At 44.2% G+C, this 23,770-nt stretch overlaps 1 protein-coding gene across 2 annotated transcripts in view; it reads left to right on the top strand.

Annotated features, from left to right (window-relative positions):
- CHCHD6 (coiled-coil-helix-coiled-coil-helix domain containing 6) overlaps positions 1 to 18,653 on the top strand; it is a 108,841-nt gene extending 90,188 nt beyond the window's left edge. For both annotated transcript variants that reach the window (XM_085072589.1, XM_085072591.1), the window contains one exon: positions 18,108 to 18,653. In XM_085072589.1, coding sequence (XP_084928715.1) covers positions 18,108 to 18,131 — 24 coding nt within the window. In that variant the 3' untranslated portion in view covers positions 18,132 to 18,653. The remainder of the gene's footprint in view (positions 1 to 18,107) is intronic.
- Positions 18,654 to 23,770: the final 5,117 nt, after the last annotated feature.

The raw sequence follows: 23,770 nt of genomic DNA, 5'->3' as shown, positions 1-23,770 counted from the left end.
TGTATATAGGGATGGGGCTCTGACAGAGACAATGAAACCAGCACAGAATACATCATCTTCATGCAGTTTTACAGGTAGCACAGTCAAAGCATTTAACATGACAGTGGTTTCTCTGGCCCTGACACAAGGCTGTGACAGCCGAGGACAAGGCAAAGCTTCCCACTGGTCTGGAGAGGAGGTGATGATTGAGCTGAGCACTCAGTTCCAGGGTGGTGTTCCCACCTCCAAGGAGGAGGGATGCATCTTCTGTCCCACCTGGAGCAAACCACTTCCATCTGGGAGTGCCTCCAGAGCAGCAGTGTCTCATTTCACAGCTTCACTTTTATTTTTGATGTACTTATTTATATTTTTTTTCAATGAGCATTTTTTTTCTTGAGTATGTCTTTAATAGCCTTGCCATAGGGACAGAGGTGAAATTTGAAAATAAGTGACTACTCTGTGATATTCTGGACATGTTGCTGTAGTTTCTCTTGCGTGTTCTTCTCACGTGTTCTGGAAGTTGCAAAAGGTGATTTATAATTCATCAAACTAAGCGTAAAACATCTGACTGCAAAGCCTATCAATCTGATCCCATCTCTTTCCAGCCCTTTAATTAGGGAAGCCTTGCTGAAAAATGTACCCATCAGCTACTGAGAAATGGTGCATTCCTGGACCCTCAGTATAGATCTTGAGTTATCCAGGTGCCAAAATGCTGTCAGAACTGACAGATCTTAGAAAATACACCCACAGGCAGAACATTATCCATTATACTAGCACTGAGCAGTGGGCAGTAAGGAAAAAATCAGCAGAGAATGTGTCTTTATCAACTTTAATTGGCTTTTCCCGTTGATAAAAATCAGTGTATCCGGCAAGGAAGAGAACCTATCTAGCAGTTTGATTTTTCCATCCCAGAGCTGAAGGGTGCAGTCCATCTTCACTGACGTGTGATGTGGACTTGTCTCAGCACAGTTCCTGGCAGTGCAGTGGAATCCACAGCCCACGGAGAAGGTTGCCAGTCTGTCCTCGGTGAGTGACCATGCTTAAACAAGTGTGAAGAATGAATTACTCTGGATAAGTTGGATTTCATCTCTGCTCTAGTTGCTCAAAATTTACTTCAGACCGAGCCAAACTTGGTTAAACTTTTCTTTGGGCGCTGGCTGGTAACTGCTCCTGGAATACAGCTGGCTGGGCTGTGAAATCAAGGATCTGGGCGATGGATATGCTGGTTGAAAAAGGAGACAACAGCCAAAGGAAGCAGGAACTTTGCCAGAGCTACAGGAAATGCAGAGATTTGGGGGACAGAACAAGCTTCTTTTAAGTTGTTTGGCACTGCAGGTTTACATGTAGCTTTACATCAAAGGCAGAGGAAACAGCAACTGTGTGGATCTCTCCTGGGAAGGCTGTTTTGACACCTTGTTGCAGCATCTTACATTTATTGAACTATGTAAAATGTTTCAGTTCTTCCTTGGTGCTTGTGTCTATTGCTGTTAGATTTATGACAGTTTTAATAAATAGTCTAGTCAAAATCATTGCAAATCTGTTATTATACTGGTTTTTTTCCTAATTGATTAATGAGAACTACTGGTTTATTTATGATGTATTGCTTGTTTTGCTAAATTCCACAGGATTTCTGAGAGGAGCTTTATTTTAAGTTTCTATTCTGCTAAATCAAGCTTCTCTATCTTATTTCTATAAATACTGGAAAACAGAAGTATGTCCACTCACAAAAGGCAGTTTAATAAGTGAACTTCACTAGAAAAGTTTCTTTTCCGTGGTCCTTGGTGATCTTAAAAACAGACTGTAAGACCAACACAGGTTTGCAATCATATAAATATCAGTTTAACCCTTGTGTTTAAATATAAAAAAAAACCCTAAAAAAAACCAAACTGTAAAGGTTTGTTGTTAGGACAAATGAAGGAGCAGTCCTTTGTCCACAGCCTGCTCTGTAGCGAACCGTACTGCCGTTGGCACAGATCACCGCGATCGTGTGGAACAGATCTGCTGAGCTGTGGCTGAACAAATTGGTGTTCTGAAAATGCTTGTCTCCTCATTGAGTGGGCACTGTTGAGGATTGAGGGTGCAGCAGCGGAGCAGGAATGTGCTGGGGCTGTTTGCCTCTGTGCACACTCTGGCTGCAGCATGGGCCTCCCAGTCACCAGCAGCCTCTGCCCTTGCCGGGGTTGGTGCAGGGTACAGTAGGTTCCCTGTTAGGATAAACTCTGCAGCCTGCACTGTAAAAGCTTTAAGAATATGATGGACCTTATGGAAAAGTAAGTGTTGATTGTGTGTTTTTTGATTTTTTATTTCTGCTTATCATACGGCTGTGAGAGACACAGCAACTTCTTGTGTTCGGAAGGTTTCTTTAGAAACTTGAAGCAAGTGGGAGGGAGGGATAACAAAGTCTATTCTGTTCCTCTAATTCAATCTGCCTATTTACAAGCCCAACTCGTCAAGTATGTTGTCACTGTTCTTTGCAGCAAGAGGAAGACTGAAGCCTTAGAACACTTCTGGAGAATATCTACAAATCCACGTGAATAGCCTAAAACATGATAATTCGTGTGGTTTCCATGGATTCTGGCCGTGCTGCAGTTAGGGCAGTTCTGGTGTGTTGCTCCAAAAGCCACAGCAATTTTGCCAGGATGCAGTATTCTTGCCTGCTGGCCCGAGGCTCTGGTGGTGTTGCTGTCTGCTATTACATAGTTGTCCTGTGCCTGTGAGAAAGAGGGGATTCCTGCATGTGAGGCTTGAGGAGGTGGTAAAGAGTTGTAAGATTGATTATGTACTATAAAATAATAATTCCTGCTAAAATGAAGGTGCGTAAAGAGATCAGGATTTTTATATCTTGTTTTGAGATGGTAAAATGTTTCTTTGGTGGCCTAGAGTTACTAAAGGTGGTGCTATCCTAAATTCTCAGTTTACCAATGCACAGTGTAAATGTAGATGGACAGTGCCTGGCTCTGGCTTTGTGTCAATCATTTCCTAAATGCCTGTTGGCACCTGAGTGACCAGCTCCTCCTGTTTAAAAGCAAGGCTGCATGATTCTTCCATTTTTCTAAACCATTTGCTCTCTTTAATTGAGCACTGGGAGCCATTGTGTGCATAGTGCTGCAGGATCCTTGTTGTGTAAGGGCATTGATAAATATGTATTGTGTTGTCAAGTGTTTGTAGCTACTCTGCAGGTAGTGATGGAGGAGTGAGCTGCATACAGTTAAGAGTCCTTGTGTCTCCGGGGTCAATAAAAACAAGATGGCACAGGGAATTGTGGGAAGTGGAGCCAGGATAGCTGCCTTCAGCATCACCTGCTAATAAACCAGCTATTTATAGATCAGCTGAGGTTTAGTCAACTAGATTGTTAAATTAATATTTACATACTGGCCTCATTGTCTTTCACTGAAAATCTCATTTGCATTAGTGCTTGGGCAGAAATGCAGCTTCCTGTGCTCCCAATACATGTGTGTTTGGTCACAGTCCGTGGCTTGCAGTGTGTGTGTGAGAAACCATTCCTGATAGATTCTTGCCTTGCAAATAAATCCTCTTCTCCCTGTAGCATCATTTTCCCATCTTTCTGTGCCTCTCATTTCTTGCGGAAAAGCTCACCTTTGTTCCCAAATGTCCGCAACTCATCATGAGGCTGATCTCACTAGAGAGAGAGATGAGCAGCATTTCTGCATAGCAATTCCTAGTTAATCTCTGCCTCTCAGAGAGAGACTTGAATTGTTGATGGCTTGTGGGTAATTTAATAACTAGCAAACAAATAAGATGTGTAGATTGTAGCAACTTAGCCCAGATGCAAAATCCCCACACCTATTTGCATCTGTTTGAAGGAATTCTGTTGTAAAGGTTTGCTTTTTCACATTTTAGCACCAGTGAAACAGCATCGAGAGGAGTTGCTGCTCGGTGAAGCTGTGTTGATCACAGCAGGCTCCACACCTGGCTAAGCAGTTTCAATCCCCTGTGCGTGCGTGTGTGTGTCTGTGTGCCTTTCAAAAGGGAAGAGTAATCTACTTGCTAGACGTGTGTGTCTCTCGTAGTCCTTGGAAGACCTTGAACAGTCATTTAACTTGTGTTTATTTGCCCATCTCTACCTGGGCAGATATTACTTCTGTGGTTTGGAGTGTGGAGGTTGAATGGATGTCTCGGATTCGTTATGGATGAAGAGTGTTACTGAAATGTAAGGTATTCATACCGTCTCTTCAGACAGCTGATCAGAGTTCAGATTCACCTTCCTGTCTTGCTGCTTCTTGCTTCAAAGCCATTTGGACACTTGGATTGTGCGGCAAGTCGGAAGGCAGTAATAGCAGGGCTGTGATGCAGACAGGTGTCACAGCCTTCGCTCAGATTCACTTCTTAGCACTCGCAGGGCTGTTGATAAGGTGCTGTTATGCTGGTATTGTGTTATTCCTAATCTATCTTTGGCCTGCAAAGGGTCCATCAGCATCAGTTTCTCTGACACCTCGGCAGGCTCTCTGGGCACCTCATTACTCTTTTCAGGAAGAGAGCGTTGCAATCCTGTTACTGCGTCCGCAGAGAGCAGAGCTCACCTGCCCGTGCCAGCCCAGCTACTGTAAGGTGAGAGCTCAGAATGGAGATTGCAGTTTATCTCTCCAGGTACATGAAGCACATCATATCACAACAATAGTACAATATTTCCTGAAACCACTCACCTTTTATTTACTCTGTTTAAGACAGCAAAGCCTCGATTTCCTCCCCTTCAAATATCCCTTCTCTTGGCCCACAGGAGAGGGGGTGGGACATGGGTTTGGGAAACCTGGAAGTCAGTTCCTTAGTACATCAATTCCCGTGACTTGGCTGTGCTCATTTCACTGCTGCCTCTTCCATTTTAACTGTAATCCTTGCTGAAGGCAGAACCTGATTCTTACATTTTCAGATCTACCAGGTTTTTCTGCCTTCTGCTGCTATTCAGGGGAGATGGGGGTTGGGAGGTGGTATTCTGCAAAATGTCAAGGTCTCTTCCTGGAGAGCTGACAGCATAGGTGTTTTATATGTACATGGGCTATCAGGATGAGACATTCCTACTCAGAAACATTGGCTGAGACAGACAGACATTCTTCCTGCCACAGAGAGACAGGCAGGCTCACTGTTGCCAAGCCTTGAAATATTTGGCATGTTTTCTATTGCCCTAGTTTTGTGGAGTTGTACCTGAAGTTTTACAAGTACATGAGAATTTTAGTTCTGTGTTTTTACTGAAAAAAGAAAAGGGAAGGAATAAATAAAATAATCTAATCCTCCTGCCTAGACAGAAGTGGCGTGAGAACGTGAATCAATTGCTTAAAACCAGAAGACAAATGAAATAACCCTAGTGTATTCCTAAACAGTTTTACTAGTAAACCTTGTGGTTTTGTGGAAGTTTCTGACTTTCCTCTTGGGTTTTCAATATGTGAGGAATCTGCAGCAGGGCTTGTTTTCTTGAGTGAAGGGATATTTGCAGCTCTGTAAGAGTTCACACATCTGCAGTGTCCCTAGCAAGCAATAACAAGCTGACCAAAACAATCAGTCTCCGCGAATTAGAAGAGCCCTGCATTTTTCAAATTTTCTTTGCGTTCTAATTTGTGCTTTTTCAGTTGTTCCAGTTTTCAAGCCTTTCTTGCAGCAGGATCTTTAATTTCAAGTAGAAGCCAAGATTTCTTGTAAGAACATGGTTCAGGGTAGCGGTGTTTTGACATTTTCACAGTTATGTCATATATCATCACACCTCCCTGTGAGCCGGCAACACCGTTTACACGGAGATGAACGTAATTATTCACAGAAGGGGCCCTGTTAGAGCTTCGGACTCCCTGGCTGATCTAGAGGAGCCCAACTGGCTCTGCAGGTCTGTGTCTGTCTTTCGTGGGCTCACAGCACATGCAGCTGCCTGTGCACTTTCACATTGGTTCCATCGGCCGGCGCCAAGGCACGTGCTGCTGAAATCACCGATGAATTCAGAGGCACCACTCGCACCTCTGCACTGCCTGAGCAGAGGGACACATGCAGCCAGGCTCCCACAACAGAAAGGTTTCCAATAAAGCTGAAACACAGAGGTATTGTTTGTCCAACTGCTGGCAAATGCACAGAGCCATTGTGTGGGTCCTGAAAGCCTGGGCGCTTTATTCTCTGCAGACTGAATGGCAGCCGCGGGTAATAATAACACAAGATTAAAAAAGCCAACATTATAGGGGCATTTACAACCCGCTGAGAGAATGAAATCTCAGCAAGGCTGAACTGTGTCTCTAGTGATCCTACGTTTTTACTGCTTGATAAGGAAATGATGGGCAGCTCTGGAGAAATGGCCACCACAGAGCAGATGAAGGGGGAGCGGGTTGGCTGTTCAAACACTGCAGTGAGTAATGGAAAAGCTGTCTGCAAATCAAGTGACCAGCCTGTCCCTCCCTGTGCTGGCTGAGCTGGGGGGATGTATGTGTGCAAGCACACTGTGTTTCCTTCCCAGGCTGGCATCAGTGGCTTGGTTTGCATAGTTCAGAGCCTTGTGCTTGGAGGTCTTTGGTTGGCATCATCCAGGCTGGTGCTTTGGTAGCTGTCAGCAGTTCCACTCAGGAGAATTTACATGTGAGAATGTATTTGTGGACTGACTGTGGAAAAGAGATGGTGGGATTTGCTTTCTGCCTGCAGGAGCAGACACTTTTTCTGTCAACTTAAATTTAGGAAGACAATAAATACTGAGCTTCCTGAATGCAAGTTCCAGTTTTAAGTCACAGTAATGACAACTACCTTACACAATTCAAGCTCATCTGACACCATCTTACATGTGGAATTTTATTATTTTCAAAACAAAGAAACCCCACTCCAACAAAAAATAAAAAAGAGACCATTTTTAAGGAACAGCTCCTTATCTGAAAAATCAAGTCTTTAATTCAGTGCTAGTGTTAATAATTCTTTAACATAAATGTCTTTTAAAGTTCTTTGGGTATATGTATCTACCTAAACAGCTTTGTAAGACCCAGTTTTCCCCATGCACACATGGAAGTTGTACTTGATAAGCTGAAGACAGAGTATCAGCCTGCAGTAAGATCTCTCAGGATATGCCCAGGCTGCAGAATAATGATGGCAGATCAAACCAGCCCTAACCTTGCTAGCCCTGAGTATTACCAGCAGGCTCACCCTGGCAGTGCTGAGCCACAGGAATTTGTACCCACCTGTTCAGGCAGGTTGTGCAGCTCTCTGCTATTCAGCAGGTTTCTGAGGCAGCTTCTTACAGATGTGACCTTGGTCTTTGCCATTAATGATGCAATGAATGAAACAGTGGGAAGTATTTTAAAGTAACAAAACATGGATTTTGCTCTGTGGCTAAGGCAGGTGTACGATTCCTTTTGAAAAACATACTTGTCTGTTCAAGTCTTTTGCTTTGCTTGTGCCAGGCATCATGGCATGGAAATTGCTAGGCACTAGGTACTGTTTCTAGTGTGGGACTTCGTGAGGATTCAGAAATTCAGACTGCTTCATGGGTTCATTTACTTGGACTAATGAATCTGCCTCTGCCTCTGTTTCCCCAAGAGTAATGTGAAGTTACTTACGTCAGAGGGATTTATGAGCTTTTTTCTATATTGGCCATTTTGTAGAGAGTGAAATTCAGAGGGCTCTGCAGAAGGACAAAGTATTGGAGTTTATTCTCTTCTAATCCTGGTTACAGAAAATTGGCAAATTCCTGTTTAAAGTCTCTTTGAACACAAAGTATAAGCACTCTTTGATTTTTTTGTCCTCTTTCTTTTTTACCTCCACCCGATCTCCTTCCTTTATATGTTTTGTTTTTATTTTAAATCTTGCCTGTCTTAGACTGCAAACTGTTCAGGTTGAGACCTGAAGGCTCCTCTGCACTGGCACAGATATGCAGAAGGCAGCTGAGGGCTTGCTTTGTTTCCACAGGTTGCAAGTGTGAAATCAAATGTGTGTTAGTGGTGCGGTCTTTGTGGGAAGAGGGTGTAAAGAGATGTTGAGTGACAGTAGAAAAGAATGATCTGGGGGGGGAGAGAGAGGATGTAGCTAAAGCTAAATATGATGTTTGCTTTTTTCCAGAACCTTTACAGGAGAAGCATGAATGTGTTCCCAGTCCACAACTCCCTTGTCTCTTCCTCTGCTCCCTTTTTTCTCTCTCATCCTCTGGGGCTGCTGTTTTAGGATGAGTTGGTTCCAAACAGACAATACTTTTCAAGCAGATAAACGGACACCTAAGCAGCTGCACTGGTATCTATCATGAGCAGACATGCTGCACAGTGAGGAAAACCACAAGATGGGACTGGCATCGTTTGTCATATTATAAAAAAATACAGAGCTCCCCCTCCACTTGAGCAGCGTCCACAAGACAATTGAACAGCACACTTATAAACTGTCACTTTTTTTCCAGTCTCTGAATACGTTTTCAAATGCTCCCATTAAGCATTCCACCTTTAGGTCCTCTGTAAAGAATGTGTTTTAGACAGATGGAAGCAGGTCTCTGTCTTGACACAGATGCAGGACTATAAATTTGCAGAAGAGGCGATAGGAGATAATTATTTAGAAGGCTTTTGTGGCTTATTCCAGCATCTGGTATTCTACCGGGGTGTCCTCTGAAGAGGGATAGGGACAGGATGGAGCTAGAGAAATGCTGAGCTTGTTTTTCACTTGGTAAAGGCTTTTAATCTTGAAAGAAAGATTGGGAATTTACTCAGGAGGAGACACTGAGAAATCAAGATGCCTCTCCCAGTGTTCACCATTCTCCCTTCGTTTGCTCAGACCCGTGGTTCAGGTTGTAGGGCATTTTATCTGCTGGTCTCTTAACTGGGTGTGCCTGTGGCTGGGCATCTCCATCTAATCTCGTAACTGGACGTCTCCCTGGCCTCCCAATCTGTCCACAGCCTCTCCATTCCGATCCATGTGTCATGCCTGGCGGGAGCACCCAGTGCTCTCCAATCCGGACTGCTGACTCCCTACTCAGTGCTTCCGTGACTCCTTGATCTTGTCAAAGGGGAGTGGCACAGTGAGGTGTTTAGTGTTTCTTGGGTGACTTCTGAAACCTCTATCCAAGAGGCGTGGCTCAGTCATTTGACTGTCTCGGTTCAGGTCATTAACATTTCAAAAGGGCTGTTAATTCTCCGTCTGGTTGCCTGAACTTGGTAGAAGATTGTCTAATTGGGGCTTGGTGAAGGCCAGCCAACCAGACTTTTCTTCCTTGAGATCTAATCAGATCTTGCAGCTCCTGGGACCAGATATTTCAAGATACTTAAAGATTGGCAAGAGTTAGACATATAATTAATTCTTTACAATCTGATACTCAAATACTGTAAATGCTCAGTCAGCAATAAGCTTCTGGTGCAGAAGAGTTCAGTGCTGAGTCAAACAGGCTGATTCTGCTGAAACAATTTCAGGTTATAATAATAATAATTTCAGGTTTGTACTTGGGTAGTGGAGGGTAGTCTTCTAAAACAATTTTTTTCCTCTTTTTAATTTTAACTGTAGGTGCCCCTATTCTTTGGGAGGTGTTTCATAAAAACAGGTAGAAGTTATATCCCACATCTATCTGTAAACAGACCTGAGAATTCCCAGTTTTCTTTTGTCTCTATCATTGCTGATTTTTGCCTCTTCAGTCAGAAGAAAAGGAGAGAGACATTTACACCCATGTGGGTGAGATGAATACAGCTATCACACAAATAAAATTACTGGCTGCCGAGTAGCAACAGCTTAATGAAAATGTGAAGTGTTAAACAAATAAAGCCAGTCAAGCTCATAATACTTCTGCGTGGAATTTCACTGTATCACTGAGCAAAAATAGAATTAGGTGTAGAAAAAGGATATCTGGAGAAGTTTCTGCCTGCATCTGTTCTTGGTGTATGAAGCTGGACTATACAGGATTAAGCCATACCTTAAATGTGGACATGATACCCTGACCCAAAGAGGAATTCTCTTTATCCAGAGCAGGAGCCTGCCAAAGCAAGGCAGAAAGGAACAAGATAAAGCACCAGATTTTCTCTGAAGCCTATATGCATATTGTACAGAGGAATGGATCCCTCGAGAACTGAATTTTTGCATTTCTTTAGCATCTTTTCTTGGTGAATAATTATCATACCTCTGTGTGGTTGGTAAGTAGCATTACTCTTAGGTACAAAAAGGGAAACTGAGATGGAGATTTATTTCAGCTGCTGGAAGAAGCTGGGACGTGACTGACAATAGAGCCTAGGACTAGTTCATGTCCTCCAGGCAGTGCTGACCCTCCTGGAGTGCAGGGCAAAACTGCAGGGTTTAGTAACACTGGCAAGCACCTGGTGAAATCCCCAGGATAAGAGTTTAACAACCAGTGTTGAGGTCCCATCTCAGAGGCACAGTGCTGTACCTGAGGTGGTGTGAGGTGTTTTCAGCTGCTCTTTGCACTCTACCGGAGGACTGGACTTTCCTGTGCTTCCATCTTCATGAAAATTTCTGGAGTTAAAGACATGCTCATTAGAACTAGGGCAGGTTAGTAATACATTTCGAGATCTGGAAAGGCAAAATGCAGTATGTAAATTTGGGATCAGCTTGTGAAGAAGCCCTGCAGCCAAGGAGTTGCTATATTTGCCTCCAAACAAAATTACATCCTCTCTCCCTGGCTTCTGTCTTAGGTCTGTGTGTGGCTATGAACAGTCAATGAATGGGATGGGGTGATCCCTAGGATTTGGGGGGGCAACTGGGGTTGCTTCTTCTATCTTCTCTCTCTCTCTTCCTCCACACACTCCCTGATGGTATTTCTTCAAGAATAAAGCACGTTTCAGCTAGGTTTGGTCTCAGGTTGTGTGGAGTCACTGGTGTATTGAAGGTTTTGTGTCTGGGTCACGCGGAGCTTTAATGCACTGGGGAATTAGAAATGTTCCAGGAGTTTAAATTCTAAGCGCCTTTATTTTTCTGGGTGACCTTGTGAAATTTCCTTGCATCAGACCTGTATCTTGCTGTCCTGCTGCCTTTATCTAATTTGTTTTCTTGTGTATGTTGCTGACATCCAGTGAAGTGTAATTTGTTTGAGAAGTGGCACTTATAACAAGGATCCTGCTAGTAATCCCCGCATTGAATCCCTATATACACAATGTTCCAGGAATAATTAAAGTCACAAACTTCAATCTTGAGGGATGCACAGGGGAAGCCTATCCTGAAATGAGGCTTGGCATATCTGACTTTTCTACTTCCAGTGCTTTTTAGCACTGTAGGATTTGCTATTTTTGTTCCTGGACTGAAGTAGATTTAAGGGGAAGTCTGACATCCTGAATTTACACGTCCTAACAACAGTGTTCATCAGTCAGTCTTCTTACCATGTCCTTTCTCTACCCCTTCTCTCTATTAATTTTCCTCAATAGTCTGCAGGGATCATTTGCCAGCCTGATTCAAATTCCTGCACTTCCTTGGCATCTTGTTTTATAACATCTTGCATCATGTACTTTCCATTTCTGTAATCCATTTAATCCAAGATACTGAAATGGCTTTGCAGGTATTTATTGCATTTCTTTCTTCCTCGTGTAAGGAGGTAACAGGTCATTTATACAACTTAATCCAAAGTCTCTTGGCTTCTGGGGTTATATTTTCCTTTTATTTTCCCACTGATTATTCTGGAGACTGGTAGCAAGAGCAGAAAAGACAGTATGGAGAAGTTGCCAATATTTGTGTCTATTATTTTATTATGTTGTGCCCAGAGCACGGCTTGGCAGTTCAGCAGTTAAACCCCTGTGGCCAATGTCCCGCAGCAATAATGTTACTGTTTCCTCTGCTTAATTTTTGGAAGTGTTGGGCTTAGGGTTTGAAATAATGAAATACTGTTGCATCAGTAAGTAGTTTTCCATTCCTTTTGGCTTTGGAAGCGAATATTCACAGTTGGGTGAAGTTCATTTTAATCCTCACAAAACCAGAGCTGGATTTGTACAAGTTGTCATTGTTCTGGTTTAGAAACACTCTGTGCCTTCTGGATTCCTTTATCCCTCCCAGGGGCTAATCCACGAGCTTGCAAAACACTCAGGGTGGTTCCAGTTGCAGGATGGAGTGGCATCCAGTGTTATCTCCTTTTCCTCCTGCACTGCCTTCTACCACTCAGCCCAGAAAGGCACAGTAGTGTTTGGAGTGTGCACTTTCTGATGTGTACAGATAGTGGGATGTAATTACCTTCCTCTGAGGTACAGTCATTATACTGGCTGTAAAAAGAGAGGGTCACAGTCCTAATGGGAAATGATTTTAAAGCAATCTTGACCAAGTCTAGTGGAGCCATTTCAGAGCACTTAAAACTCAGCCAGTCCTTCATGGCACTTGTGATATGTCCACTTCATGCAGCGAGAGGCAATGGGACTAACACTTGTCGAGGGATAAAGAAAATCCATGATAAACTGCAGCACTGGCTTTGGGCAAGCATTGTGTGCTGCCATGGGGGAAAGGTACTGACAGAGCCCAGGCTTGATTATTATTGTTCTTGATACTAATTTGGAAAAACGCAAGGCTCTCACAGAAGCAATAAGCCAGTAGTCATGAAATCTGCCACCTAGGGTTTCCTGTGCTACAAGAGCTGCCCCTCTGCTCCCAGGCTTGATTCCTGCAGAGGCAAGGGGATTGTTCCCATTTCCCGAGCAGGTAGCTGGGCAAATAGTGATACAGTCTCCAGATCAGAGCCAGATTACTGGTGGATGCACTGTTAGTTTACCTGGGAAATTCAGGCTTCAAAAATGTACTGTCTTGCAAGGCAAATTTGGTCAGAGGTTGTTGAATTGGAAATATTACTTTGTGTTGTAAGACGTTCAAGAAAGACAGGCTTCAGCATGCTTTGGTGTGTGCTGGCGTTGTGCTGGGTAGCAAGGTGAGGAGAAAGATTTCAACAGAGCTGATGGAAGGTGGCAGTCAGCAGTTGTAGGTCATATTGAGGGGCTCTGGCAGGTCTGTTGGGATCAGCCCGGGACTAAAAAGCAAACACCACTTCACATAAGTGATTTTCTGTATTTCAGTCCTTTACAGAAGCACAATAGCCCAGGCTGTACAGGTTAGCAAAGCTGTGAGCTGGTACCCAGGAGAGCAAGAATAACTAGTAGTGAAATGCTCTATGTCTGATTTTCATCCTTTGAGCTCCTCTGTAATGTTATTGGAAAACAAAAATTGTTTAAATAATGGAACAGACCCGATGAAATTGTGCAGTGATGCAGAAGGGGTTGGGGAAGGGTTATTTCCTTTCTTTCCATTACTTTTATCCTCCTGCCTTGCCTCCCAAACGTGGGTGGAATCTACATGTCAGGCGCTAGCGACATCAGCCTGGCCCGGTGGCTTTTCTTAATGGCAAGAATGAGATTAAATGCAATTAACATTGATTGAACAAAAACTGCCCTCGGTTTGTATGTGGATTAATTAACAGCCATCCTTTCAGCATAGCCCTTTGCAGAGCCGTGTTTGTTCCTCCTGGCCCCGGTATTTTCAAGCACATGTCCAAAATCAAAAGCACTGAGCTTGTTCCCTACTGCGACGTCTGGGGTTACCAGCCCAGCAGGGAGATGCAGCCCCCCAACAGGGATGATTTTTTGTGCAGTCTGCTGACTGCAGAGCTGCTCAGTCAGTGGCAAAATATTTCCTGTTAAGCAAGGCTAATGACAGGAGCTCTCTGCGAGTTAGAACAATGATCAGAACAATTGTCTGGAGGAAATCAATGTTATAATGCATGAACAAACAGGTGAGTCTCAGAACAGCTGGAGATTAGTTGTGCTGGTAAATAACTTCGTATTCGGGTGATGCAGAGCAATGGGGAGGTGTCAAGGCAGAGCAAAGCAAGCAGTGTGCAGGCTCTTGTGAGCTGAAGGAGAGGGAGGAGGAAACCAGAAAGACTGTTTCTGTTCCTTGCATTCTGTTGGTGGGGTATGTGGAGCAGGAGACTTCCACGTGAAAGCGCTTTCCAGGGTGTTCTGACAATGTGTCTGGTGAGTTTTTTGAAAAGCGTCTTTTCTGCTGTCAAGCCAGCTTTGAAGACACCATCTGGGGAAGTAGCCAAGAAGTCATTGGGTGAACTTCTCTGCTTTGCAAAGCTATTAACACCAGTGCAGAGAAGAGGGAAAACAAAACTCTCTTCATAGCTTTTTGAATTAATGTTTTTTGTTGCTGCCAGGCATGCTCCTGCCCCTCCTTATTCCAGTCCCAAGGACAGCAACTGTTGGACTCCTGAAGGATGAGAGAGACAGAGAGGCTTTTCTGTGCAATAACTATATGGCACAGAAGTGCTGTGATCCATTAGTCAGCACAGCTGCTCCACAAAATAGCCAATACCCTGAGTGTAACAGAACAAATTGCACATAACCAAAAAATACCTACAGCATACATCAAACCAAAGTGACTCAAATGTCCCTTGCAGCACTTTGGGGTGCTAATAGCCCTGCAACAAATGCCTCATCCAGTGTAAAGGCCTTGAACACCCATCTTAGGGCAGGTCAGGATTTTTATATTTTGTTTGTGCCTCTTTCCACACTAACTGAGATGAAAAAGTTGTGCGGTCACGTTGCTGAGGTCTGCTGTGTGCCAACAGGTATTGGGGTGCTGAGAGCTGCCTGCACACAGCAGGGAACTAGGAACTATGGAGATTAATTTCTACTTTGTCACTGACACTCCAAATGCACCAAGTCATTTATCATGGGGATCTGCTTTCTGATTTCTTCATAGCTACACAGTGCCCATATGTGTGAGCACCGTGGTGCGACTGCTTAAAGGGATGTTAGAACAAAGGCAAGGCACATGCTGGAGGAAACTTGCAGGGTTTATCCTGTGAGACTAGAGGCTGGTTAAATAAATATGTCTTAACACAGCTGAGGCTTGGCAAACAGCATCTCTGGCAAACACTGAGGGAGGAAGTTCTTCAGGGTCTGGCTTTTCAAGGAGGGAGATTCCTCTGCTGGCTGAGAGCCTCCAGAGAGGCCAAGGCACAGACTGGTCAGAGACTGGGGAGGTGGAGAGGATGCTGCAGATATGCCAGGCAGCCCCCAGCTTCTACACCGGGATGCAGACTGAGAAGGAAGGAACAGGACAGAGGAACAGGTGCATTAGAAAATCTTGCTGCAACTTGCTCACCTCAGTACTGGGTACCAAGGCCTCAGCTCTCTGTTAGAGAACAAGGAACGTGTTGGGCATTGACTGGACTCTCTTCTCAGCAGGGGTGAGATTTGTGGAGCAAATCTTGCAGAGCTCAGCCCTTACTCCTCACTCAACTGGAACCAGAACTGGAAACCTACTGGCTTTCCCACAGAGAAAAGTGGCGGGCTGTGTGAGCTGAGCAGCCCATTCTGGCTGCAGTTAGCTCCCAAGCACAGTCCCACAGTGGTGGAAGAACATGAGTTAGTGGCTCGAAGGTCCCATTTGTTGTGAGAGGCATGGAAGAAAACAAGTGCTGTATGCCCTCCAGCTGGACTTGCTGTCAGGACTGAACAGATTGCTATTCCTGTTTGTGCTGGTGAGGAATTTGACTTTGTATGGACACTGTTTTCATATGTAGAGGTGCTGGGCTGGAGCTCATCAAGACTGGAACCTTGTGTCTACCTGCATTGCATTGGCAGTGGCACTAAAAATAACCTGCCCTCCCTGTGTGAGAAGGGCACTGTTCCCTCTCATCAGATTGTGTGTGTGGTGCACTCTCCAAGGCTGCTTCTTCCCTGAGGTGTAGTTCTGCTAAAACTGCAGCAGAGACCACCTAATACCAACTGGAGGGCAGTTATTTTATGAGGAGGCACCAAAACTTTTCAGTCTGAGCCTCCACTCCATTAATTGGGAGTATCGTGTCATGTGAGAACAGCGATTGCAAACTGCCTGGACTTGCTGCATATTCACCTTGTCTGGTGTATATGCAATGATAAGGGCATGGAGAAGAAGTGGAGCTTCTCCTTCTCTTTACTGGCTCCTTCTGCTCAAGGTAAGTGTTGTAGCAATCTGGTAGCATCTTGCAGGGAGGATTCCAGGTTGGAAGAAAACGAAGGGGGGCAAGTCTGTGTTGGCATGGTTGCAATGCTAAGTGGAGTTAAAATGTGGGCAAAGAATGGGTTTAGCCTTAGAGATATGGCTGAGATATTCCTCAGACCATCAGTTGTGGGTCTAGGCTCACTGTGGCAAAAGATTTTGAGGGTTTAGTCATACAGAGTGAGATGGAGCCTGATGATTTTGCATGAGGAATGTTTGTGAGCCTCCAGCTCAATGCATACCTGGTATGTGGATAGGTTAGGCTGGAAAGAATCCATTGGGGTTAAGAACTGGCTGTTTTCATTTGCTCCTGAAATAAGTAAAAATGTCATAGAATCATATAATGGTTTAGGTTGGAAGGGGCCTTAAAGATCATGTAGTTCCAGCCTCCCTGCCATGGGTAGAGACACCTGCAACTAGATGAGTTTGAAATATGTAGCAGTTGTGATTTGAAATTGTGTAACTATGTTATTGTTAAAAATTGTTTCAAAAAAAGAAGTTTTCTTGTCTTCCAGAAGGGTTAACCACAGAGTAGCCACATAAGTGATTTTGGTTTTTTTCACAAAATGTAGCATTCCTGGACACTTCACTGAAGTGTTACAATGTGAATACAGCAAATTACTTTATTGCAAAATTGATCGTGAGTTGTTAGTGCTTCACTCATTGCAATTTCAGTGAGTGCTATTGGAGTTTTTAAAATTTATTGTTCTGTGCATAACTTTTAAGGCACTAATCATGAGAAAAAATACCTGGGAAGTTAGAATCAGTGGAGTATTATTGATGGTTCATTTGTCAGGTTTCTGCATAACCTTTGTCTAAATAATTTGGTGAACAATTTTCTCTTTTGAAGGTTTTCCAGTCCATTGTTGTCAGAGATGGGGCTGTCTTTTGGAGATGCAAGGCCAGCACACTCAGTCTACATTGACCATGTATCAGCCAATACCAGCCTGCTGTGCAGAAGTAGCCCAAATGACACCCTCACCTTCTGACAGACAGTGCCAAGTGTGCTAGCATCATTATTTTGTGATATTTTCCATTGTGATTCACAGTGAAGAAATCACAGTTCCTCTCCTCAGAAAGGCAAATATCTGGAGAGTAGAAGTGAGCTCAAATACAGCCCTAATAAAAACGGCTGATAAGACTGTATGCAATGAAATGTTCAATTGTCTTTATCTTACTGGCTTTAGCTGGGCCCTCTGAACACAGATGAGTACTGTCTGCTCTGCAAAATGGACCTGCATATATCCAGAGCGTGAGAAAAAAGTAGCCTGTTGGTGGGCTTCCCCCCCGTGATTCTGCTGTTCCTGTAGCAGCAGTTCACTGGCACAATGATACCATTGCTGGTGCAGGAGAGCTGATTGCCCAGGTTGTGAAGTGGGATCCAGCACTGATATCTCAGATTCTCAGAGGGAGGGGTGTTATAGTTGCTGTCTGGTGTGTTCTCATCCATGGCTCATGGCATTGTTGGTTTGATTTCTTTGACTTCATAGAGGTGATAAGAGAAAAATAGGAAGAGACCGCAGCAGACTTTGCAATCTCCATCCTAAAAACATTTGAAGCCTTCTGTCTTATAATAACCCTCAGAAGCTCACAGCTCATATGCAGATACCTGCAGGATCTGAGGAGGTACCTCTTATTAGATTTCAGTGGGGACAAAGCAGATGTGATTTTGCTTTGAATGTTAGGGAGGCTTGGGCCTTAATAGAATAAAGGCTGTCAGATACATCAGGAGTTAGGGCAGTCTCTGAGTCCCCATCTTTCTTCTTCTCCCTTCTCTAGTGCTCTTATGTTGATCTTTTTCCAGGATGAGTGAGTGGTGGGTGTTTGATGGCAGCTAATCAAAGTGCTCCTGTGTCCTGGTGAGGTAGGACTTAGTGTGGGGCTGCACTTAGTCTTGTGACCTTGCTGCTCTAAGGCTTACCTGAAATCATGGCTATTCTCTCCCACTGCAGGCCATTGAATTTACAATCCTGATTGTTGCAACTGAATATATGTTCTTGATCATAGAATCAGCCTCACCTTTGGTATCATGAGCTGCTCTCTTGCTTCCACAGTCCTCTCCCCTTGAGTATCTTGCATTTTGCAATAGGTGAAACCTGATGATTTTTCTGTGGGATTTTCACCCTGCCAATGCTACTCTTTCATTTTTGATGGAAACATTCCCATGTCAACAGCTGCATAACTAGCTTTCTGCCTTTTTCTTTTGTCTCTTTTCTCTCCAGGCGCTGTTAGTTAATTCTGGATAAACATCATCCGCCAAAAAGCAGAGGACAGGGACCACAGACGCCCTTGGAAGCCCCAGCATCCTTCTGGACAGACACTGACCAAAACCAGTGCCTTCTGCCCTCCATGACCCAAGACAATACAACATGATTCCTCCTCTAACTGCCTGCATGCATCAGTCTCAGAGGACATTCCTGGAGCTGGAAGAAGGGTCGTAGGAGAGGGGGATGCTATAGTTTCTTTTTATTGTTTTGCAATGTAAAGAATTATGTTGACCCCAGGTGCTTCCAGCACAACTTGGGGTCTTGCCCAACCTGAGCCTGGTTCACCCTGTTGTAGCTTTGGTTTCATCAACTTACATCTGAGTTTTAAGAGCTGTTGCCTCTGTTTGTTTGCTCTGGAAAAAGGGGTCTGAAGTATTTGGAAGTAACCCTGACTAGCTTGTTAGGATTGACTGTTCCTAGCATGCTCCCATTGGTTACACCAGCAGGCAGATTCCTTCCCTTCCAAGGTTCCCTCCATAACAATAAAGTGTTTAACAGTCACTGTGTGCTGTGAGATATTTTCAGTCCCATGAGTTTGTAAATTGCTGTTTTCTGCCCGTTGCCGATGCCAACAAAAACTCCAAATGGGTGTGAGGAATAGAAATATTTCAAGTCACAGTTTATAAATCACAAAACTTGTTCGTTTTGCTCCCAGGATGACTGGCTTATTTGAAAGTACTTGGTGCAAAGTCCTGGTGGAAGGGAACTGGTGGTGGGGAATACTGGAAAAACCTTTGCCTGCTGGATGCAGAGCCCAAGTTATCTTTCTTTTCACCAGCTCTTGTTTGCAGTTCTTGCTTTGTCTGCCATAAACCACCGTCCCTTTCAGCCTTGTGCTGTATGTTGAGCCCTCTCCTTGCTGTGTGAAGAATGGAGGAAGCTGGGTGCATCTGGAATCATATTCTCCTAGAGGTAGGTGGGGCAGAGTTGCAAAAGGCCTGTCAGCAAACCAGGGGAGCAGGTCTAGTTTGGTGACTTGATTCCCTTTCTCTGGGTAGAGCTTCTCTGGCAGCATTAGCTGCTTCTGTCCTCTCTGACTGTATCTGACAGTTTTTGAAGAATGTGAACATGGATTTTTGGAGGTCGTGTCAGAGTTTAATGCAGTGTTTATGAAAATGGATGAGGGGGGCTGAGAATTGTTTTCTGTGTTATATTCTGCTTCGTCTCTTTTTCCTTTAGACAGCAACTTAGTGCTTTACATCTTCATTACACAACAAAATGCCTTTCCTTCTTATTGAGAGCTGGTGCCATGACACTTTTCATCCTCAGAAGTAATGTTTGCTTACCCATGGCTTATGTCTGTTAGTCTCAGATCTTGCAAAAATTCCAGCTTTGCATCTTTTTGTGTAGGTCAAACTTGCTGTCCCCAAGGGAGGAAGAGCAAGTTTTCCAAAACAAAATAGGACACTTAGTGCCCTCAGATCTGTTGGAGGAGGACTGGGTGGGCTTTTGCTGCCACTGCCATGCCAGCTTTTGGATCTACTTTGGGATGGCCACAGAACTTTTGACTCTGCAGGCAGAAATATATAACACTAGGGTCTATCCCTGACTGGGTTTGAAATTGTTGTTGGTCTGAAGAGAAAAGTACGTATTTTGTCTCTTCCTCATTTTCCTCTTGCCCTTATCCAGCATTGCCTTGGCATGAGTAATTTGCATGTCATTATTTCAGCTGCCCTAAATTGGGGGGGACTGTGATGCCAGGGTTGATTATTTGGCGGCACTGGGCAATTTTCTCTGTTAGGCAACTGTAATACATTTTCATGTTCTTTTATAATGAGCTTTATTTACCAAATTGGCAATTCCTCTGTTGAGAAATAACTGATTACAGCATTCGGGGAGTTGCTGTCATCTCAAGACATGCAGGTGTCTGTGGAACATAAACAGATGTGATCATTCAGACAGTGAACTCGATAGAGGGTAGGGGGGAAAAATCAGCCATAAAATCATAAATGTAACAGCTACAGCTAATGCTGGCCAGGTGCATTGCGGCTGTTTGCAGCCCAACAAGGACAAAGTGGTACTCAAAGGCCATCCAGTACCTCCAGATGAGGGACTGCTGGATTGTTAGCTAAAAATACACCTCTTGCTTGTCATTGCACTTCAATCCTGCCTTGCCTAACTCTGTCTCCAAAAGTCTCTGAGGACAGACATTTGTTTGTGGTGCAGCCTTGATGTGAGAAACTCCTCTGTCCTGCCACGTTGGGTTTGATTTTAGTTACTCTGTGCTGAATGTCTACAAACTTCTTGGTGATTGTGTCCGTGGGGACTGTGGTCCTATCTGCCTTTCAGGCCGTCCCTTTCCTTCGGTGTTTCCTAGTGCCCAGGAGCAGTTTTGTTGCTGCTGTTGCCCTAATCACTAGCACAGATACCTGAGCCTGGGGGAAAACACAATCACCAGAGATGTCAACAGGAAACTGCTGAAGATGAAGTTCAGTTGCAAAGTCTCAGCTGCTGTCCAAGTAAAAAATGTTCAGGTAACAGAACTTCTTGAGCGAATGTTTTCCCCCTCACTTTTGTTGCTCCTGTACTACCAAGGCCCTTGCAAAGAGGGGAGAAGCCCTGAACCTTCTCCTGGGCTCCCTCTCCTTATGTTTCTCCTTGACTGCTTGTTGGACATTTGGAGCAATTTTTTTTCTGTGCAAGATTGTGACAGCAGGTGTCAGTTATGCTCCAGAGTGGCAGAGATCATTATTCCTGGAGCCTTGTGGTCAGTATTGAATAGATGTCTTAACCACACTGCTGCTGCCACAGCTGGCATTAATGGGCAGCTAGGACAGCAGGATAAACAAGGTCTGAATCCATTGTGGAAGCTGAATTAGAGGCAGTTTCCTCCAAAGGCAACTTTGAGGTGGGGTAGAGGCAGCCAGCCCTGCTGCTGTCTGTGCTGCATGTGCTGGATAAAAAGCAGCTCTTTTGTGACCAGGAATATCTGTGGCCTCTTTCACTGACTAAAACCAAACCTGCCCACAGCCAGGTGCAGCTTGGGCACAGTGCTCCCTTCAGCTGAGCAGTGCATGTCCATTTTGCCTGCCTGGTTACTGCAGTTCTCTGCAAATTGGGTAATTTTGTGTACAAATGCTTCCAGTGATTCGGATGCAATGTGCACAATTGTGGTAATTTCATGTGAAAATACAGCTTGCAGAGTGCCTGCTTTAAGAGTATGAATTGTTTTAAAACTTGCCAGATGAATGGAAAGAACAACCTTTTTATTCATGCATAATTTCTTAGCATTGCAGGAAGGGAAAAGAACAAAAACAGTGAACTTAGAGAAGATACAGGAAATAACAGAACTGATAAAAATTTTCCAGTAGGCCTCAATAGCTTTTTAAATGAAACATTCAACAAGAGGCACTTTGAGATTCCAGTGTGCAAGAACATCACCGGCGCTCTAAGCACCAAATTTGTGATCTTGCATAAAAACTCAACCCGTTGCCTCCTGTTGTTAATATTTCACACTTGACTTTGCAAGATGCTTTATCTAATATCCTCTCTGCATTTAGGCAGCTACCTTCTCTGCCTTGTCCATAACGGGAGAGGCGGGAGGAGGAAGGCAATTGCCAAGTGTGTCTGTAATCTATGTAGGAGGGTTTTGTGTAGCTGTAGGGGGAGAAGAGTAAGTCTCATTTCCTATTTTATAGTCTGCTGAATCCTGTGATCTCATGCTGTGTGCTCCTTTTCCAAGCAGAATTTTTCAATTTGTCTTTCGAGTTGTTGTTATTTTTTATTTCCAAACTGGTTAAAAGTGTTTGTCTGCAACTTGTTGATAAATTGTTTGTGTCTGACTCCCTAAGGTGCTTCACTGCCAGTCTTGTACGTGTCTCAGGACCACCTTTTTCTTCCCTTGTCTTGTGCCCCCCTCCAGAGAGCTGTTGCATCCAGCACTGAGGCATTATCAGCCCTTTTTTGGAAACCTGTGGGAGTGTTTCCAAAACACTGTTCAGTGTCCTGTGACATGTAACCCCCCACCTGCTCCTATTCATGTGGGTTTTATCCTTGGACAAGGTGAATGTGATATTCCTGAACTGACTCACCTGCCTTGCCAGCCCTATCACTCTGCTCTTGTGTGTTGGATTCTCCTCACTTCCCCAGTTCTCAGTTCCTTGGGGGAGCAAAGGCTGATGTGGACTGAAGTGATTGGGCTGTGTCACCTCTGTGCTGAGGCTGTTCAGGCTGGTAATGCTGCCCCTCCATCTCCCATTCTGGTGTGTAATTGTGCTGGCAGAGTGGTAGTTTTGCAGCCTGGGGCAAAGCCAGAGGAAGCAAATGGAGCAGCCACTGGTCTCAGGAGAGCTCCCTGTCAAAAGTGTGTCTTGGATTTAATGACACGTGTGCTCTTTCAGACTTTTTATAGAGGTCAGAGCATGGCAGGAAACTTTCCTCTGCCGTCTTCCTAGGGAGAGCAGCACACGAACTTTTCTTTCCAAGTTGAAATCAATTGTTCCCTCAGGGCTATGTAGCTAACTGCTCCTGAAGCTGGTTTCCCCTTGTGAATGGCCTAAATTAGATGCTCTCCCTGGTTTCCTTCGTTGGAATAGCTTGTGCTTTATCCAGCCATTTCATTTGTGCCATTTGCTACAAGATGTTGATAGCACTTGTCTGGTTCCTGCTGCCCTGTATTGTTCCCTGTGGGAGCTATTGCATGGAAGGCCTGCTGTCCCAGGGAGTTCAGGAGAAGAGGCAGCAGGGACCTGGAATCTCATTTTGATTTCTACTTTGATCCTCCTTTGTTTTCAGAAAGTATGTTTAAAAATAATTCCTGGTATCTTTGGAACAGGTTTGCTAATTGATGTGAGCTGAAACAAAGCCCTTTGGCTCACGTGGATGTTTCTGAGGAGTTAGAATCTGTTTGCCTCCTTATGGATCCCTGAAAGCTCAGTTTCAAAATCCTTTTTGAATACTGAGTTGATATTGGGGTGACAGCTGTGGGGTAAGTTGTCTTCATTCCCATCTACTGCTAACATTTTTGGCAAACTGGTGCGTGCAGTTCAGTCCTATACACTTCCTACTGCCTGCTCTACAGAATTAAAAAAAAAAACCCAAAAAACTTTCAGCATTTAAGACCAGAAAACAGTTTGGAGTCAGCCAGACACCCCAGCTGTATCCTTTCTGTGTGTGTCTGTGCATGAGCAGCTCTGCTGGAGTCTCTGGGTGGGAATCTCCTCCCTGACAGTGGGGCAGAGCTTTTGTGTTATTTAATCCTTGAACTGTCTGAGTTAATCTCTGTAATGGCCAATAGTGGAGGACATGAGTGACACTCCCTCAGGAGGAGTGGAAAGGATGCTATTTTTCCCCTCCTGTGACCTCTTGAGCATCCCTCCATACCCATTTTCTTGGTGATGGAGTCCATCGTCATAGTGACTTGGGTTTTTATTTTCTCTGAATGGGGAGTGCTACTGTAAGTCAGGATTAGCTAAACATAACATTAAAAATAAAGCACGGCTATTAATTTAATGGGTTCCTCGTTACAACCATCATAAAACAAGTAAACAGGAACTCTGCCAGTGCTGCCTGCAGTCCTCCTCCAAGTGGCTGAACCAAGGGAGAGATTTGAACTCTTGCCATTTGATAAAGCCATGTGTGAACATGGCTTTTTAAAAATTAATTCTTTACTTTTCCTT

Source organism: Lichenostomus cassidix, chromosome 12 (assembly GCF_008360975.1).
Source record: "Lichenostomus cassidix isolate B80296 chromosome 12, HeHo_3.0, whole genome shotgun sequence".
In the NCBI taxonomy this organism is placed as follows: Eukaryota; Metazoa; Chordata; class Aves; order Passeriformes; family Meliphagidae; genus Lichenostomus; species Lichenostomus cassidix.
This window is presented reverse-complemented; position numbering and strand designations above follow the sequence as displayed.